This window comes from Cyphomyrmex costatus, unplaced genomic scaffold (genome assembly GCF_001594065.2).
Source record: "Cyphomyrmex costatus isolate MS0001 unplaced genomic scaffold, Ccosl1.0 scaffold216, whole genome shotgun sequence".
NCBI lineage: Eukaryota > Metazoa > Arthropoda > Insecta > Hymenoptera > Formicidae > Cyphomyrmex > Cyphomyrmex costatus.
Window position 1 is genome coordinate 1,268,884 of NW_017276214.1, and position 20,483 is coordinate 1,289,366.

At 32.3% G+C, this 20,483-nt stretch overlaps 1 protein-coding gene across 1 annotated transcript; it reads left to right on the forward strand.

The window, feature by feature from the left end:
- The first annotated feature begins 11 nt into the window (after positions 1 to 11).
- LOC108773656 (aquaporin AQPAn.G) lies at positions 12 to 20,182 on the forward strand. The gene is made up of 4 exons (XM_018539529.1): positions 12 to 295; positions 2,553 to 2,743; positions 18,003 to 18,146; positions 19,569 to 20,182. The coding sequence occupies exons 1-4, from the start codon at positions 277 to 279 to the stop codon at positions 19,965 to 19,967; spliced, it is 753 nt and encodes a 250-aa protein (XP_018395031.1). The 5' UTR covers positions 12 to 276; the 3' UTR covers positions 19,968 to 20,182.
- The last annotated feature ends 301 nt before the right edge of the window (positions 20,183 to 20,483 follow it).

Here is a 20,483-nt window from a genome sequence, read left to right on the forward strand (position 1 = left end):
AGGAAGTGCGGTCCACCGCTCTTTGTGTTCTTCCAACAACCCCGGGGTGTTCTCCAAATTTCCCTTTCCACGTTGTGCGATTCAAACACGCTGCCATCGTCGAGAGTCCGCAAAAAACACGAAGAGGAGGTTTCCGAGGAGATTTGCACTTGTAGGATTTTATTGAAAGAGGAACTCATCTTTGCCGTGGAGGATCAATTTTCCCGGGCGATTGCGGGGAGTTCAAAGTAGTGAACCGGGAGTGGTTTTGAAGAACGATTTCTTATCGGAGTGATCATGAGCAAATCGTGGAAAGGTACGTGGTACAGGAGCTATCCAATATCCGTGAAAACATTGAAGAGAGCTTCAGGATGTGTTGACATAATACTTTTGAGGCTTCCATGAGAATTTTCTTTAAAGAAATTGTGCGGTTTGCGGGTTATTTCTTGATACATCGTCTTGATACATCGTTAAATGTCAACGTTTGATGAACATTGCAGTTTACTTCATCAGGGCGTGAATGTGTGACATGTTAATGATTAAATGTTAAATATTTTTTATGTCGAGGGAATTCTTTACATTAAAGATATCATATTGAGGATAAAAAAACGAGAATGTGCCAGATAGACTTGATTAATTATACTTGTCACATCGCGAATAAATTTAAATATTTAATGTTATTACACCGTATAATCTGGTTTTATGAGAATTATCGTATATACGTTTTATTCCTAAGGGACATGTGTGATTGGATCTAGTCAGGGAGAGATAGGACTTTACTAAGTGTAGTCAGATAATTGAAAACCACAACACAGATTGATGATACGAAGAGATTTAATAAACATTTTCTATAATTTATAAACATATAAAGTATATAAAGACATATAAACAAAAAATAAGAGTGCTGTAATTATAAATATTCGCGTTTCTCTTAAAAATCTATAATGATAAGTTTGAAATTAGAATATATATATATATTAACGATATGTTCGAGAAGATCATGTAACAGGAAACTTTTTTTATTATCTTCACGGTTGAATTTTTATTTCGATCGCGCCGTATAAAAAAAAGGAAGTAGCCGATCAATGTTACGTTGTACAAGACTGATGAGATTCAAGGTAACGCTTGTCATGACAATGCATATATGTATACCAAGATATACCAAGTCGTTTGTTGACTAGATAGTAAATTATATATGCAAACAACGTGAGTGATCCTAATTGCAATCTAAAGCATAAACAATATAGAAGGCGTTATGAAAGAATAATTATTTTTGTCATCTGCAATCTATTTTCTTTTAATTTTTTTAGTTGTTTCATTTGTGACTTTAGTTTTCTTTACTAAATTTTTAAACGATCAAAATTATAAATTTAAAAAAATTTTGAAAAGGAAAAAGCAAAATTGATGTTAAAGTTTATAAATCAAAAACTGTGTGCTATAAATTATTTATTTTTTAAAAAGATGAGATATGGTATATAGTTATTAAAAAGATAAATAGAATAATAATAAACTCATATATTATAAAAATTTATTGAATCATTAAATATGCAATATAAATTAAAAAATGCGAAAATTGTGCATAAAACCAAGATATAAAATATAAATATTCTATAAATTAATAGGTATATTTAAAAGTACATTAATGTACTTAGTATTTTTTCAAAATTCTTTTAGTGATTAATATTTGCGAAATTATGATTCACGGACAAATATTGTTTCACAATGATCGCCCTACTTAAAAGTAGTCCGACATTCATAGATATTTCAAGAAATTTTTCACGATAATTTATCGAACATGTCTTAACTTTTGTCTGTAATTAATATCAAACATATTATTTCGGACGTTATCGCGGACACCTTTTAATCGTACGTTTTAATCACAACTGTAAAATCCACTTCAATGCTCTTCAATAGACGATCGAACATATGTTTCTTACGCTTGATATCTTGAAGGGTGTGATAAGAATTTATTAGTTTCCCTCTCTTATTCGTTTATCACATTTTAACCCCTTTCTTTGAAGCTAATTTAATCCGTAAAATGATAAAATCAAACTAATTTAATAAATAAACTATAAAATTATATCTACAAAAACTGCGATTGATAAACTAAGTTGCAGATTAACAAACAAATTATAAATAAATCTAAATTTATAGAGAACAAGATAATGAATTTAATAAACTGTAAGGAATCACAAGTATCATAATTAACAAAATCATAAATTAACAAATTGTAAATAAAGTGCAATCTAACAGAATAGAGACGATGAAATTACGATTTAAGTTAATAATGTACAAACTCTTTTATTATACTTTAATCTAGGTTTTTTAATCTGGATATTTGCTTGTTTTAATTACGCCTCTTAATTTCATCTCTTCACTCGCCATAAATGTGCAGAAAGCGCAAGAAGCATTCTTTGTGAAATTGGACGAAAGTTAATTTTCTTAAACAAGTAGATTATACCGCCGTTGCGAAAATTGAAGTTACGAAAGCTAGACGCAGATTAATTTCATCAAGTTCTTCGGGAAATGGATCGAATCGCAGCTGGAGTTGACTTTCCGATTTTCTTTTGCAGGCATGAAGGAATTCGTTGGCCTGGAGGAGATTACCAAGCTCGACTTCCTCGTGATGTTGTTCGCCGAGATCCTGGGCACGTTTCTGCTGGTCCTCCTAGGTTGCGCTTCCTGCATCTCGTGGGATATGACGCCGCCGAGTGTTTTGCACATCGCATTCACTTTCGGTTTGGCGGTGGCAAGTTTAGCACAGGTGAGTCACTGTTTTTGTTATCATAAAAACAAATAATTCTGCAATTTTTTTCTTAAAAAGATAATTAATATTGTAATAAAATTAATATAAAAGTACAAGACAAAATCTAAAATTTAATTTCAAGGAATTACACATTTAATAATTTTATATTTAAATTTCGAATTTATCATTAGCCATAATTTAATAATATATTTGATATAAAAGACTCAAAAATTAGAATATAAATTTGATTTTTTAATATATTTTAATTTTTTAATCAATTTTTAATATATTTTCTAATTTTAACAGCAATGTAATAGATAACACAATAAATTATTTATAATTGAAGTCGAGTCTTGTTAAAATTATGATATATTTTTTTTATTTTATCGCAGGTATTTTGTCTGCGTGTGTATTCCTGTTAAAACACAAATAATTTATATATAAATAATTCATACATAAAGGACAATTGTGATAAGAATATTTAAGGATAAAAATAAGAAGAAGGAGCATATACCACACGTTGGTTCAAAGTAGCGAAAATCTCGTGTATTTAATAATACTAAAAATTACATAATTATAAACGTTTCAGTCCTTAATGTGTCCATCTTCAGTATATAACAAAAAACTTTTAATTTAATTCCCCTAATGCATTTTAAATAATAATATGTACCGGGGCGCAATTTCTCACATGCTTGTCAATTATTATACAATATAAGTTATTCATCGGTTCTATAATTGTCAATTCTAACGTCAATTCGCACATAAAAATGATGTCAAATTTAAAAGTGATTCGCATACAATTCAGATCAAAACATAACGATATACAATATAATTTTCTTCGTGTCCTATTATTATTTAAGGACGTACGTCGTCTGAGATTTGTTTATCTAGCATATTTCATTACGCTCCCTGTGAATTCTTATCTTTGCTCGTAAAAAATATGTTTATACGTTCACAAGCACTCTCTTTCCTTCTTTGAATATTTTCTACTTTTTCTTAAATCTTAGAAACGCATTTCTCGAAAAGAATTGTTTTTTTCTACAAAGAAATATGTACAATTTAAAAATTAATTTTTATTCAATAATAATTAATAATTAATTCATTGCAATATAATATTTTATATGTGCGAACCTGTGCGAGTATATAAATTTTTTGCAATACCTAATTGTGATAAGTTTAGTAACTAAATAATAAATTTTAATTATTCATAACATTTTAAAAATCAATGTATATTCTACAATGATGTATAATATTATTTAAAAAACTCATTTTAAATAGAATTGCATTTAAAAAAAATAATTACTGATTACTGATTAATAGTTGCTGTCTTAAGCAATAATACACAAAGTAAAGTATCTCCATTAATTATCTGGACATTTTAATTAACCCGCAAAAACATAATTTTCTACAAAATTATTTCCATTTAGAAAGTATTAAAATTATACAAAGCAATGTAATTTTGTAAAAAAAAGTTGATGAACTGAAGGACTTCGCACAGCATACAGGGAAATTCTAAAAACGCTAGAAAAAGGATTACTCTACAACCTTTTGATCGTCCGATCGGATATTTGCATTTAACGGAGACAAGCGCATGAGAGATAAACATGTATTGTCACATCGTTTTATGTCACGATTAATAATTAATTAATACCTCATAGCTGTTTTAACCTTTCCTTTTTCTACGAAGCATCTCTCGTACTAACTTGATTTTCGCCAAACGAGCCATGTCGATCATGATTACATTTCAAATGTTCACTGAATGAATCAAACATGCTTGAAAAGAATTGTTACAGAGCGTTTATAAAAATACATATGAATTCCGCAGGAATGATTAATTATTAACGTTTTTTATATTTTAAATAAATGATAAAAGTGACTTACCTTTGTTAGATATGTATATAATAAAATTTGTGCAGAATTTATTATTGGTGGCTAATAGTAATTATTCATTTTTTCTACATAGAGAGAGACTTCATAACTTTATTTTAATTTGTCTTATCTTAATATAATACATTTTTTAAATATATTTTTGTACACATACACATACATATGCTTTTTTAATATATTATATTTTGAGCACTTCAGAACAGGGTTTCATTCATTTAGCTTAAATTTCGCGACTCTTCTAGTCATTTTTATTCTTCTTTCGTGAATCGAACCTTTTATTTAAGAGATTCGACATGCCGCATTTGATATGTGATGTAATTTTTCTTTCATTAATATACTTTGACTTTTATTTGTATGTACTTCATTACTAGAATCTGCACCATTTTAACTTTGACAGTCATTTCAATTTTTTGAGAATTGTTAGATATATATTATATACAGAATATTGAAAATATGTGAATATAAAATATAAATAATTCTAACAATACAAATGATATCAAAATAATTTTTCACCAAAAACAAGGATAAGAAATTATCAAATAACCATCGGCGATCCTAGTATATTATAAATAATATTAAAATAAAATATTGAGAAGAGAAAGGTAGATATAAAAATTAAATTATAGAGATGTTGGCTTACAAATTTTTTTTTATAGAAAAATCACCGACGGAGTATTTTAGTTCTTGCGATAATTTGCTTATATGTAAAGCGTATAAGATGCACAAAGTATGACATATTTTAATCGAAATCACCGTTCTTTAAAATGTGTAAAGAGTAACAAAGATAAGATAGAACCGGTAAAACGAGGTAACCTTTAATCGCGTTTCGATCGAAATCGGATACCACGGAGGATATGCTCGTCCGCCACGTGATATCACGTACGATTCTCGCGAATGATTAATTCTTATCGGTAGCAATCGCCTGAAATGCCGTAATACAAAATTACGAAATCATCATTTAAGAGTTTTTTTTCTTGATTTGTTTAATTTTTTGCGCTTGATGTTTTGTATATCATGTCGATTGTGTTGTCATTTTAATTCTTTTGTCATTATACATCTTGTATTACGAGTTAAAAGAAAAAACCTAAAGAAAAAAAGTTATACATATATAATAAAAAACGAAGAAAAATGAAATAATAGTAGTAAAATACATATTAAAACGATGAAAAAGGGAACATTAATAATCATTGAATATCGTAATAAGTCGACAATATTGAATGAATAAAAAAAATTATTTTAATATATTTAATTTGGAAATGTACTGAAGATGACTCTATATGAGTCGAAACGTATATATTTTGTCCATTATTGAATAAATTATATTTTTCAATTTAATTCAATAATAAGAGTTATTATTTATTGCGTATCAAGATCAACGCTGCACTCTCATTCGCCCTTGAGGAATGTATTATTTTTGAATGAATAGAGTTAAATTTGTACTAATCGAAATATTGGTGTTTTTTTTTCTATTTCTGTACACTTTGGGAATGAAAATATAAGTCAGAAGATCTTTAGAAGTGTTCGGAGGCAAATTTTCGCAATAAGTTTCTCACAATTCCGCGCACTTCTGCTATGAGTGCACTCTCGATATGCGATTGCATGAGCAAGACCGGATCAGCGTTTGTTCATTGAGATGGATAAATAGACGAGAAATAATGGGGGCAAGGGATTCATCCTTAAATCGCGCTTGCGGCTCGTCCTTTCGAATTCGCGGGCTGACCTCGTCCTCGAAACAGTTTATAGCACGCTGCTCTGTCGACACGCGAACTTTCGGCGAACGGTCGGCCGATTTGTGAAGAGCACTCGTGCGGCCTCCTTTGTATCAATCAGAATCCACGCGACGCGATTACGAGAAGATGAATGACGATTGTGGTTGGGCGTGGGAAGGCCAGAAATTGTCATCCCGATTCAAACTTTGTTCGTGAATGTAGCAAAAACGAAAGTAAAAGAGTAAAATAATTGTTATAATTAATACTGATTAATAAATATCGCCACAGTAATATCGGCTCTTTAATTTAAGAGATAATGTCTTTTTCTACAAAGTATTTTTTTAAATGATATATCTCATATATATAAAAACAATAAAATAAAAATTAATCACATTAATAATTAAATGGTATAAACAAATCAATAATATTAGCAAGTCACGAGCAAAATGTTTTTCAGATACATTTAATCGAGATGATTCATCACATCGATTGACCCTTTAAATTTAATTCTCCTCGTTGTCTTCTTCAATTAAGAGACCAGTCTTTCTAAATTGACTACATCGATCGTTCGACCATTTTTTTCCTCGATCCATTTTCCGTTGTCGATCTGTGCCTTTCGTGAAAGGATCGTGAACTTCGGCTTTGCGACGTTTTAATTGACTCACATATGTGTGGGCCGCCCGGGCTCCGTGAGGTGGAAGGGTAAATAAGGCCGCCGGTTCGCCCAAGGGGGTCTAACTCCGTCCGGAGATGGTGCAATTGTGCCCCGGGGGCTTCTGACAACCTACTCGAAAGATCCGGAGCTGGTACTCGAGAGTCTAGCGCTCACTATTATTCCGTCTGTGAGTTACCCTTTTGATACTTTACTTTCCGACAGCTCGTAACACGAATATGATCTATATGGTGCTCTAAAAATCGCATAGAATATTTTTATTCTAGGAAACGAGGAGAGATATAAATAATGAAATCCGAACTCGATTGAGAACGACGATTGAAGGAGAGACGATAGAAAATTTAAAAATAAATTTAAAAACATCTCTTTGGAATTTTAAATTGATATTTCGAAGTAAAAGTCTAATTAGAAAATTAGCCTTTTACAAGAGCTCATGTTAATTTATTATATTATATTAAAGTATTTTATTAGTTTTTTTGTTTTTGAGAAGAATAATCACAGTTGCATAAAATTCTCCAAATTAAATCAACATTATCTCTACACACGTTATATTGTAAATTTTATTACAATATATTAAATATGTATTACGATTACGTTGTATTGACTTTTATTTGACCATATTATTAACTGTAGTCATTATTATTATATGCATATATGTAAATGTTTTTATAAAATTTCCTAAATATTTTTTAAATTTATAATTTTATCACTTTTTAAAATTTTTTTAAATTTTAGAAATATGCAAATAAAAATTAATTATTTCTCTGAAGAGTGAGTTAATAGTCAATGATACATTTTTCTTAAACTAGAATATAAGTTTGATTTAGCGATCTCATATTTTATAGTAAAAAATTGCTTCTCACACTTTCTCAGGCGTTTGTATACGATACATCTCTTTTATAACAATTTGTGCTTCTGTAAACTTTTGAAAAATTGATATTCTTGATGCTAAAATTATAGTATGATACGCTTCTGTCTCTAACCTCGACATCTAATTATAAGTACATCAATTGTATGCCATAATCGTCTTAAAGTATTGTTTAGCCACTCGTCGGTGTCGCTTTGTACGACGATTCAAACGAAAATTCTTCGTTCTAAGATATGTACGTTCTTGATCCAAAAGTTTCAAAAGAATGAGAAATGAATGCCAAAAGTCTTGTTCGTACTAACGGACAGTGTTGTCTATATAGCGATCGGTTTTGTCATACCAATCGCTTTGCGCAGCCGGCGTGAGGAACAAATGTTAATGACATCTGTATAGCCGCTTATTATTTATAGGTCGGTTGTCTCGTTCTGTCTCTATATATTGTAAGATAAAAATTATAATTTATACAAGTGCGCTGTGAACAACTGATCGTCGCTCAATAAGACTATTGATAGAGCATTAAGTGGCTTTTTCCTTGCTAGTAAAAGAGAGAAAGATAGAGAGAAACTTGGACAAACAACATACTATGAGGAGCGCTGAAAAAATATTTGAGAGAGCCCACATATTTATCTAGATGAAATAATTATTCAAGATAATTGTGATGGATCTGGTGCACGATGAGAGATCTCATAGTATACCAGTTGCATCAATATGTTTGGTATGCTTATGATTATTAAAGAAACATATCATTAAGGATTAAATTATTGATAATCTTGTTTTGACTTCAATAAAACTTAATATAAATTTTACATAATGAAAAATATTACACATATGATCTCTTACGTTTATTAATAATTTCAATTAGAATTCAATGTGTAATTTAACGTGATTAGCATAGAAGTTTATTTAATCATTAATATAACATAACAATTTATTGTATATAAATAATTATTAATTCAAGATAAGGATAATCTTTCTTTTTTTAGACCTTTTTTGTTTGCGTAATAATTCTTATGTTATAATGGGCCGTAAATAACATCCGTTCGTGAGTATGCTAATATTTCTTTTAGAGATTAATACGTGCTCGTGAAACGTGTATTCTTCCACGCGACACGGGTGTTCCCGAGATGTAGGCCTGGCAAAAAGCACGAGAGCCGTCGTGTACGTCGCACTTTTCATTAGCTTGCGAAACCTGCAATTCTCCGCGATTAAAATCGTGCAACCTTGTGTCACCGACATTTGTCTTTTTCTACTTCTTCGTCATTTCAAATTTATCTGACGTATAATTGTTTTCTTTTTTCACCCTAAAGTCTTCTATTAAATTTTTTAATTAAGTTAAATGTTAGTGCTAATAAATAAAAACAAACTGAATAAATTGTTAAATATCTAGTGCTCTTTTTTACAATAGAACTTTAATGTCTCTTTGAAATTTTTTTATTCTATTTGATTGAATTGATTTCTGATTGTAATTAATTTCTAAATTTTTTTAAATGAAATCCAATCATATATATTTAATTAAAATTAATTATATATATATTTTTCTAATTTTAATCGAAGCTTTTTGACCGTATTTTGATCGATTTTTTTTCTAAATTTAAAAGAAAATTGCTTATACAAAAAAATTCGATTCATACGTATTTATAAGTATAATAAACGTAACAAATATTTAATAATAGCAACAAAAAATTTAAATGACTAATATTTATCACAATTTAGGAAAAATTTAAATCTCATTTTAAAGAATTTATCGATTAATGATACTACTTTAGTTTACAATCCAACGAATTTGGACTTCACGAGAGAGAATAAAGAGCAGCTCACGAAAAGCTTACGCAAACGTTATTATTAAAATCCCTCATGCACTTGCAACTTTGTGCAGTCCAACCATTCCTCATCCTGCGTTCTACCGTCTGTTTTGCGTGGGCTGGTTAAGGATGGCGATATTAATAAAAAAAGAAAAAAGAAAAAGAAAGAAAGGGACGTTACGCGTAAGGGAGGAGGTCGAAGGACGAGAGAGTGAGGAGAATGGGAAGAGCATAGAATGAAAAGTTGAAAGAGTGAGAATGGGAAGGTGGGAAGGGAGACGCAGATCTGCAAAGTCACAGTCGATCCTGTTCTGTTCGAATGCAAATCGCACGCATCTCGCCCCGCATTATACGCAAATGTGCGGCTCTTCATGTGCGAGGCGAGAAGAGCGAGGGCAACATGCTCTTGCGCAACGCAAGATGCAATAGCAGCGGACTCGGATCGTCGGAAAATACTGGTCGTTGGCATCGTTAATGGAGGAGGAAAGTCCTAAAGGATCTCTTCTACAAATTGCGATGAACGACTTCTACCCTGAAAAAAAATTAAACTTTAATAAATTTTAGTTTGAATTGTTCTAAGCAAATATTATTAAATGTAAACATTATATTTATTTGACACAAAAAACTATTAATTTGATTCAATTATCATTTTTTTATTCAATAAGTTTTTATTTACTGTAAATGTTTAAATAATATAAGAATCTTATTAGACCATAAATATTTACTTATTTGTCAGTACTATTGACAAAAATAAATTTTTTTTCAGTGTAACTGATTTAAGTGTCTTCATAATTTCATATTGTCAATTAAAGTTATTAAAACTTGATCTATCTCAACGTGCACAATGCACATTAATTAACATGCATTTTGTTTTGGCAAAATTGATTTCTTTTTTAAATACTAGTATATATTCTTTTTCAGCCAATATATCATATTCATATTGTTAAATTAATGTGCATAAATATTCTTGTGGAAAAATACTATCAAAGAGTGTTTACGTGCATAATATTTTTTTTCTAATTTTAATCGATTAAAATAATCATCTTATATAAAACATCTATTGGTGCGAATAGTGTACAATATTAATTTAAGTGGATTTTCCAATTATTTCCAATTGTTTTTTTGCGCGTTCAATACAAAAATAATAATTTTTTTCTAAAGGTAATATTTGAAAAATTTTTTATAAGATAAGATAAAAGATATTATTTCCATTACAAATTTTGTCATTACAAATATTGTTCATTAGCGGTAATAAGTTAATTTTTAAGGCGTTGGGAACATAATACACTATGTCTCACTCATAATCAAATTGATCTTCGCCCTATTCAATTTTGTTTGATTAAAATAGCACTTTAATTTAATGAAGTCAATGTAATTAGATGGGTGACGACGTAAGATTAAATGGACGCAATTAGTTGAAGTAAAAAGCTTCTTTTTTTTTTAGAAATCACAAGGGAGTGTCTTATTAATTATCCATACACACGAATAGTGAGCTCTTCGTGTTTTAAATCTCCGCCATTTTTAAAACAAGATAGAAGCTTAAAAGTAATAAGTGATTCTTACATTTTGCTTTGCGTTTGTCACACGACATATTAATTGCTCTTCTCGCTTTCTTAAGATCATTGATTTATGATGAGTTGCTAATCATTGTTGAAAGGCATTTCTCGGTCTTTAATGTCGCTTTATACTTTTCTATCTCTGTCGTCAGCTTTGTGCAATACGCACTGTGACACGCCGCATTGTTTTCTTTCGGAAGAATTTGCATAAAACTCGTATACCCGCCAATATTGGTTTTAGAGCCGGGCCAAGGCTTTCGACATTAAGTTTCGATACTTCATTTTCTCCCGAGCCTTACGATCTTGCGTCACATTTTTGCGATTTTTTTCGGCAATCTGCCACATTTTCCAAAATTTTACTTGCTACTATCTTATTTAGAAATCGTACTAAACAAAATTAGATGAATTTGAATAAAGTGCTTTGTTTCATATCAGTATTTAAAAAAAAATATGACTAAATGCACTTGTAAATTTTAACAAGAAACAAAAATAAAATAATGTACAAATTAAATGAAAAATAAAGACAAGAAAACATTATTATTATTATAAATTTCAAAATTTTATCTATGTTTAATTTAAATATTTCGTTCAGAGTTTGTCAAGTCTTTTCTGTTAGGCACAATCAAAATTTTTCACGATAAAGAAGAAATTGATAAAACGTTTCAAAAGCTTCAGCGTGACGCAATAAATAGGAAATGATGGCTATGATTGAGTGTACGAAGAAGCAGAAACATCTAGAATAGGATTTATCTAAGACAAAATCTGACTTCTCCAGTAAGAACGACATATCCTTTGGCAAACATTAGAGTCATCTTGCTAGGGGCCTTTTCAAGCCCCAAGAGGGACCGCTCCCTCGTGCATCGTTGCGCAAGTCAGACCCACAGGCAAAAGATCATTGTCCTACGCTTGCAGCTCATGTGCGTCATGCAGCCCAATTACGTCTCTACACGCAGGCCCGCACTGGAAAGGATAAGGAGAGATTGATGGATCCTAGAGATTGATGAGCCTGATACCCGCCAGTTATATGCATCTTTAAATTATTTAATTGATCGATTATTTGGAAAAGTTAAAAAAAAAAGGAAAATTCACAAACACAATAGTCGAATAAATTTGTTTAATAAAATAATTATATTACACAAAATACATCATCATTGTGCAATTTAAAAGGATCTTTTGAAATATATTTTGTGTGGATTAATCATAAATCATGATATACAACATATAGCTAAAAATAAATTTGACAAATGTTAATAGGAGATTACACATTTTTTAATTGTTATTGTTAATTAGTAATTATTAATTGATTATTATCAACACAATGTTTCATTACTATTGTTTAATTAAATATATTGTTGATTAATTAAATTAATGAATTTTTATTATTGTATTATATATTATAATACGATATACTGAAATAATTTAGATTAGACTCTTTTTCTCTCTCTCTCTTCTTTCCCTTTTCGAGAAGTTTGCGGATCCGAGCCTGCGACTTCACGCTGCAGGAGCGCCGCCGACAACGTGTACAAATTTGTAACGGAACAGCGGGGCCAGACACCTTACAGTAATTACTGACAATACGTTGGCGGGGCCTATTATTTAATGCTCGTGCTCCGTCGTATTTAACTCTCGAACGAGTCGACGTACGATGACGGTTCGTCTTGAAAAGGAGAGAGAGACGCGTAATTTGCGTCGTAAATTTGCACGCATCTCGTTAATGTTGAATTCTTCGATCCTTCTCCCATTACTGGTGTGAAACACTTTCTCGATATCTCAATCCCATTTTTTCGTTACTATTTATTATCATTATTATCTTAGGTTTCACGGCACGCTTATCACGATTATGCTTTGAATAATAAAAAATAAATAAAGATAATAAAAAATAAATAACAATCAAATTTATATCTTAACGTGTAGCTTAAATTAATTATCCGACGTCATGCAATAAAATCGAGTGGATCGCATGTACGTATGTAATTCGCTGGTAGCGTGCAATTTGACGTTATCAATTTGTCGTTGTTAATTCACTGGAATCATACAGCATGTATTAGCTACTATCCCGTTTTTAAAGAGTAAAGTTGAAAAAGTCAGCAACTCTCCTGCAATCGGACGCTTTTTTCACTTGATACGCTTGTAAGTTTGAAAGTCTATAATTTTACTACGAATTTGACAGCCTTCAATCTCCGTGATTTGGAATGACAATAAAGGATGATCCGCCTCGGAGGAGACAGTAAAGTGATTCAAGGCGATCAGCTTTGCCTATCGTTTTCTGTGGACGAGGTCTAGGATAATTTACCGCGCGTGATTCTCCTTGCACCTGCTCGTCGCTAATTCGTAACGAAGTTTGAGCAACGCGCGTCACACGTGCACGTTCGTTCGCGCGAAAAAGGAACGCGGCACGTGTACGATAAACATGCAATGTCAGGTTCGGATTTATTTTATTTTGAATGAGTTTCATCGTCAATAAAAATATTTGGCTCGAGCTTTAAACCAAAGCTACCCCATTATACGGTAATTCATTCACTTCAGTATTCATTAGCGTTAGCGAAGAAATGAAGAGACGTTAAAACACGGGTTGGTTATATGGAATTATCTGGATAAAGTTATCTTTTCCGAATAGAAGAAAAGACAACGATTGCCACATATTCCGTCTTTTATTTTAATATTTTATTCTTTAATTATTCATCATTTATTTAATCAAACAATAGCTTGTAGCATTATCCTCTTTGAATCCGATCCTGCGCACTTTGCAGGCGGGAGCGCATGACCGCGGGCTGTGGGTCGTAAGACCCCGAGGGCGCGAAACCGCGAGATAATTTGAAATCGCACGATCTACGGCGGACTGGAACGGATGTTGGAAATTAATTTTATTTTTCGTTTGACCTCTAATTGAAGAGCGTTAAAGAAATCGCGAATGAAAGCCCGCGAAGGGATCCGACAATTGCAATTGGTTGAAATGACTGTAATAAAGAAACTTCGAACAGGATTGCCACACTTTTCAGTCAACTTTAAAAGTGAAGATTTAAGATTGATGTGGCTTTTCGCACAATCGCACTTAATTGAAACCATGAGCTAAAAAAAACTTGGAACGGGATTTCCATATTTTTTATTTGATCCAGGAATAGAATCACCTAATGTTTTTATATCCCAATAGCAAAAAAATGTAAATTATTGTAAAATATTGTTGTGTACGGATATTTTTTAACATATCTTCTTTTTTAATAATAGTTACACATTCTTTAGGAATTTTTAAATATGTAACTCCATAAAAAACAAAAAAGTGTTGCACTATTAATTAAAATCTTAATTTTTTTAGAAATACTGTCATATAATAAGCTATGCTTAACGTGTTTATTTCGTTTAATATTTGTTTGATTTCTATATATATTTACCTTTTCTCAGAAAATTATGACTAAATCTATAATGTTCTCAAATACTAATAAATCGTAAAATAATCAATAATAAAATGTAGTTAATAATAGTAATTTTAATTTAAATGTTGAAACACTATAGGAGTTCAAATAAAAAAATCAGATGATTACTCTCGGAGTAATTTTGCCGAAAGTAAAGATTTAATTTATAAAATATCTACTGAGAATTGGTGGGCCGTCATCAAGTTTTTGAATAACTGTATTTGATTAAAATGATTGCTAAAAAAAAACTTGGAACAAGATTGTCGATTTTTCATTTAATTTCACCGAAAATAAATAAGGTTTATAAACTCGAATTTAAAAGATAATTAAGATCTGCGTGAGTCTTTCAAATAATCGTACTTGGTAAAGAAATACAAGGCATTTCGAGATAGGTGTTCGGGACTTTAGCAAAATAAGGCTTGCCGAAATATGTGCGAAATTCACGCGTGCGTTTGGGGGTCCGTTTATTACTTTTCTCGGAACAACAACGTGAAGACAAGGCCGATGAGTCGCGGAAAGTGGCATAACTTTCCCTTTTAAAGCGCGCTTCAAAATATGACGTGCTTTATATACCTATATTCCAGACGGACCCTTGCGAGCACATGTCAATTAAAGCCATGTGACACGGAGATTTTTCATTTCACTTGGTAACTCACAAGGCCATGTCGCAGAGTCCCTTTTATCGCACAGTCGCAACTCAACACAAAAGAACCTGACTTTCCAGGACCGTCGGTCTCGCCTGCTTCAATTGCAAATCAATTCTCGGCCAAAATCTTTTATTAAGGAGACTCTCATTAAAGAGAGGCTCTCGTTGAAGTTAAAAGCGGCCGCTTCAGGGACACCCTGTACATTCGTTCGCGATACTTTTTCTTTCTCGCAATAACTCACCGATCAAACTTTAGACGATTAAACTTTAGACCCTTAGGCGAATTTTAGATGACTAATGGTGCAAATTCGCGATACGTAGGTATTACGTAGACATCTCGATAGAGTTCGCGATCGGTGGATTCGTCGGAAGATCGACGAACGGACACGTTTTGATGAGGATCAAGAATCGAGAGAGATAAAGGGACAAAAGAGACGAGAGAGAGAGAACACTTGCGTAATCGTAGTCGGCGCATATGTGTGCCGATTGCCCGCGGCAAGCCGAGACCTTGCCGACGTGCATGAGAACTGGGCCGCGGTGCGTCGGGGCACGCATCGTATCCCGGGCCCGCCGGGCCCCAACCGACTTAGACGAGTCTGACGCCGTGAAGTCTGCGGAGTCTCGCACGCCGGATCACGCCGAAGGATTCTGCGATCGAGACGCGTTCGCGAAAAAAGGAACATATCGTTCTGCGATAATTACCCGACATGTCCGGGAATTTTTATTAAATCGGCGCGTTTTAATAAAATCTTTTTGAATACACATTATTTATAAAATATAATCGGGTATTTTCCTGTTTATGTAAACGCGAAAGAGAGCATCATGTTTGCTTTGATCATTTTCAGGATTGTCCAACCAAGACAACAAATTACAATAACGTCAATTAAAATGACGTAATGAATAGTAAAAATGATTGAAAAGTGACTTTTAATGATCATTTTGGAGTTATTTTGAGACTATTTTGATGTCATGATGATATAATGTGTTCTACTGGGTATTGGCACGTGTTATCGTAAAAAAGAAATTTTTATTGAACTAATGTGTCAATGCATCTTATCACTTATTATTTGCAAAGTAATCGATTAATTGTTGCGTGCACTCAAGTCTAATGCAACTTATATCATGCATTATAATCATATTTGAACGACATTATTATTAATGTAAAATGTTTGCGTCAATATCAAGTGGAAGTTTACGAGCAATTTGCGAAGTGAGTTTACGAGCAGGCTCAGGTAATTTTTGCGTGCAAATTGTACATATGAATTAGATCGTGTTCATCTACCGCGACTACCATCTGCTATCGATTAGCAACCACACGCAATGCTGCAATAAATCAAACATCGATTCTCTAAATACATCATGTTTATGCTTTAATTTGAAGGATCTTCTACACTATCAAATATATTAAAACACCTTGCAGATATATATATTCATAATTATCCTTTGATTATATTTTTGTTTATCTATTCTATTGTCCTATTTTTCATTTTATTGTTTATATTTTTTAAATACAATGTCGTATTGTAGTATGACATTTTTATTGTCATAAAACAGTTTTAGAGACATTTATATATAAAGACCACCCATTCATATAAAGTTCACCCAAGATTTATCTACGAGAAGGTGAAGTCAAGTTGTCCTCGAGTTGGCTTCGAATTATGCGATCTCTCCGTAATGACATGCCGTGAGAGGAATTTACAAGCAGGGGATTTACACACACAATTTGGAATTGTCAAAACAATGCGACGGTATTGATCGCTGAAAAACTATCTGAAGTAAATTCGAAAAATTAATTTTATTCCTCTCTCTCTCTCTCTTTCTTCTGAGTTTGTGGCGGGCGTGGGATGTGATTACGAAAGAGACTTTAGAAATTTTCTCACGGTTCGGGTTTTATTAGCCGCAAGCTCGCCGTTCGAGAAGTGGATCGTAAACCACTCTCACAATAATTTCTAATGGAAGATACAACACGCGCGCGATAGCGTATGTGTGTTTGTGACATAACCACAACTATTATCGACAAAGTAACAATCTTTAAAGTTGTAATGTAAAAGTATACAAAAAATACAATGTAAAAATTATGTCAAAAAGATTATCTTTAAATCCTGATCTGTGCTTATAATATCTGTAGATTCGCTGTAAAGACGAGTTTTTATGTCTGAAATTCTACAGTATATAATGTAATGTAAATGAACTATATATGCTAAATATGCTAAATACACGCTAACATCGTAAAAGCGCGTTCTAAATATGGGCTATAATGTAAATAAATTGTGGCAATCGTGGTGTCGAGTAGCGTGGCTACTTTCTGTGCCGAAGATCCGGATTCAAATCTATCCGGAACATACATATAACAGATTTTATTGGATCGTCACCTCTCAACAAAGCGGAGTATCTTTGTTATAACAATCTCTTTTAATAGATCATTCGAAACCATAATGTTGCTAGCTTTGGAATGCGTTTTATTTTAATCATTAGGATAGTGATGGTCCAACTTATGACACAGTCATTTCAAGAACGGCTTGGTGCATGTTAGAGCATCCGATCTGTGTCAAAAAAATTCTCGCAACATCTATGATAAAGATCTAGAAGATCTTCGAAGAAAAAATTACTTAAAAAATTAAAAATTAATTAATAAATTAAAATTTTACTTTTTACTTTTATTACGTAAGAGAGGAATTATGAAAAATCATAAAAATTTACGATATTATATTTTTTCTATTTTATAGGTTCTAGGTCCGATTTCCGGCTGTCATGTAAACCCGGCTGTGTCGTTGGGTCTTTTGGTCAGTGGAAATTGCAGTTTTCTCAAAACCATCTGTTATGCGGTCTGTCAGTGTTGCGGTGCTATAGCAGGAGCTGTTGTTCTTAAAGTACGTAATAAAAATTCCAAAATTTACCATAACATCCAATTAATTTCTTTTTAGAGAACTAAATAAACTTAGTTATGTAATATATCAAGTAATAGTAATAAAAAAAAAATAAAAGTATATTACATAAATCAATTTGAAAATATCAAGTATATTACATAAATATATGTAATATACTTGATATTTTCAAATTGATTTCCATATCTCCTGAAAACAATTCTTCGAAAATAAGAACAAAAATACCGAAATACGGTCGGATTATATGGCGATATATATAACTTTATTTATTATTCTATTTATTTAATTAAGATATGGAGAAGAAATTATCACAGCCACTTTCATCTTTATTATCATATTTAAAATTTAATTCTTTCTTAAACAATAAACAAGAAGAAGGAAAATAACGGTCAAAGCTAGATCACAGTACTTATTATTATTGTGTGTGAATTTTATATACCGCGTAGTTCCTTTAATCGCGTGCCGAAATTTAATTCTTTCTTATTTTACTATCAAAACTAGTTGAAATTTTTAAAAACTTAAATCACTGAAGAGCATCATATTGTGTAAGTTATAAAACGCACTCCGGTGAGATCACCGACGCATCGCGCGTTCGACATTTAAACGCGTTTACGTTTCTTACACGCGCGTAATCACAATGATTGTCCGGCCGAAGCGTGAAATTGATCGTTGATAGCCTGTCATTTCGATTTGGCGCGGGGCTCCGAAAGTGCCCCGTCTTACACTCGTATCAATTAAATCGCCGTTGTGCAAGGTCAAGGTTCGCCCCTCCCCCCGGCTCCTCCGTACATCCGTTACATCAGAAACTGGTCGTGATCGAACCGACCAGCTGAATCGCGTGTGAGGGACAACCGCGCACGTGCGTGCATGCGTGCATGCTTGATAGTAATTTGCGTATCTTTTATAGCCCGAATTAATTTCAACGAATATATATAAACCGACATTAAATACTTTATTTTTATTTTAATCCTTAATCTTATTGCTCCGCCATTGTAATCTAATTTATAGTAAAAAAAGAGGAAACATCTAATTATAAATAGGAAAAAATGTAGAATAATACCGTCGTTCTTTCGCGTTAATTCAACGATTAATTAGTAAAATTGTTAAAGAAAATCTATTATGAATTATTGCAAACAATTTGAAACATTGCAGTAGATTCAACAGTTAAATGAGCGCTCGTTGTGGTTATTAATGTATTCTTCTTATAGATCATCTAATTAGACTTTTAGAGAATGTTAACCGATCGGAAACCATGTACTGTAACAATTTCTGACAGATATTCTTTATATTCTCTATTCTTTTTTAGTTGTGCATCCCCTCATTTAAAATCCGCATCTTGATAATCATATAGGTTTCTTTCTATTTACCATGATATCATTTATCTAATTAAATCGTTTTTTTCTCCAGCTGCTTTTACCTAAACCGCAAGTCGCCCTTGGCCTCGGCGCCACCACGTTGCACTCTGAAGTAACTGACGCTCAGGGTGTAGCAGTGGAAATAATCATTACGTTTCTGCTGGTGCTGGTTGTGCACGCTGTTACGGATCCCAAGAGGACCGACGTGAAAGGTTGGGCCCCACTCGCGATTGGCTTGACAATTTCGGTAGCTCATATGGCGGCGGTGCGCATCACCGGCAGCAGTATGAATCCTGCTAGGAGTTTGGGTCCAGCCGTGGTGGACGATAAGTATAAACATTTGTGGGTCTACTGGGTGGGCCCACTCATCGGTGGCGCTGTGGCCGGTGGCGTGTACAGGATGGGCCTGAAAGCCAGCAGAGAGGACGACGAGGGTTCGTATGACTTTTAAAAGCGACCTCTGAATCTTACGGATACGCGAGATGGGCTCCAACAATAATATCCTGTGAAGACCGGAGGTTCGCCGAGTGTAAATAAACAAAATTGTGAGAATAATAACGTGAAGGCCGTGAAACCGGCGAAACGATTACGTGATTTTTGTTCGTTGCATTTAACAAGATTATGTTTGCGAAGAAATACGATTTATAGAATTTCTTTTTATTTCTAAGTGGAACTATAAACGCTACGAATTAAAGGAGATCGAATTGCTAGATTTGACAAATTCAAGAAAGAAGATTTTATTTCGATCAAAATTATTCTGTAGTATAAATTCAACATTTTATCTTTTTCTAATATTCTGTTTTATCTAGAAATGTATATTATTTATATCAACATTTACATTCAATATCAAATGGTGTTGTCTAATTTCTTTTTGTCTTAGAGCCTTTCTAATCAACAGAGTTAAACCGGAAAGTTATTTAAAAAAGCATAAATATAAGGATATTATTGTAAAATACACAACGTATAA

Coding starts and splice junctions, on each gene's coding strand:
- LOC108773656 (XM_018539529.1), top strand. Junction 2,744..18,002: donor CGGTGGCAAGTTTAGCACAG/GTGAGTCACTGT, acceptor TCTATTTTATAG/GTTCTAGGTCCGATTTCCGG. Junction 18,147..19,568: donor CAGGAGCTGTTGTTCTTAAA/GTACGTAATAAA, acceptor TTTTTTCTCCAG/CTGCTTTTACCTAAACCGCA.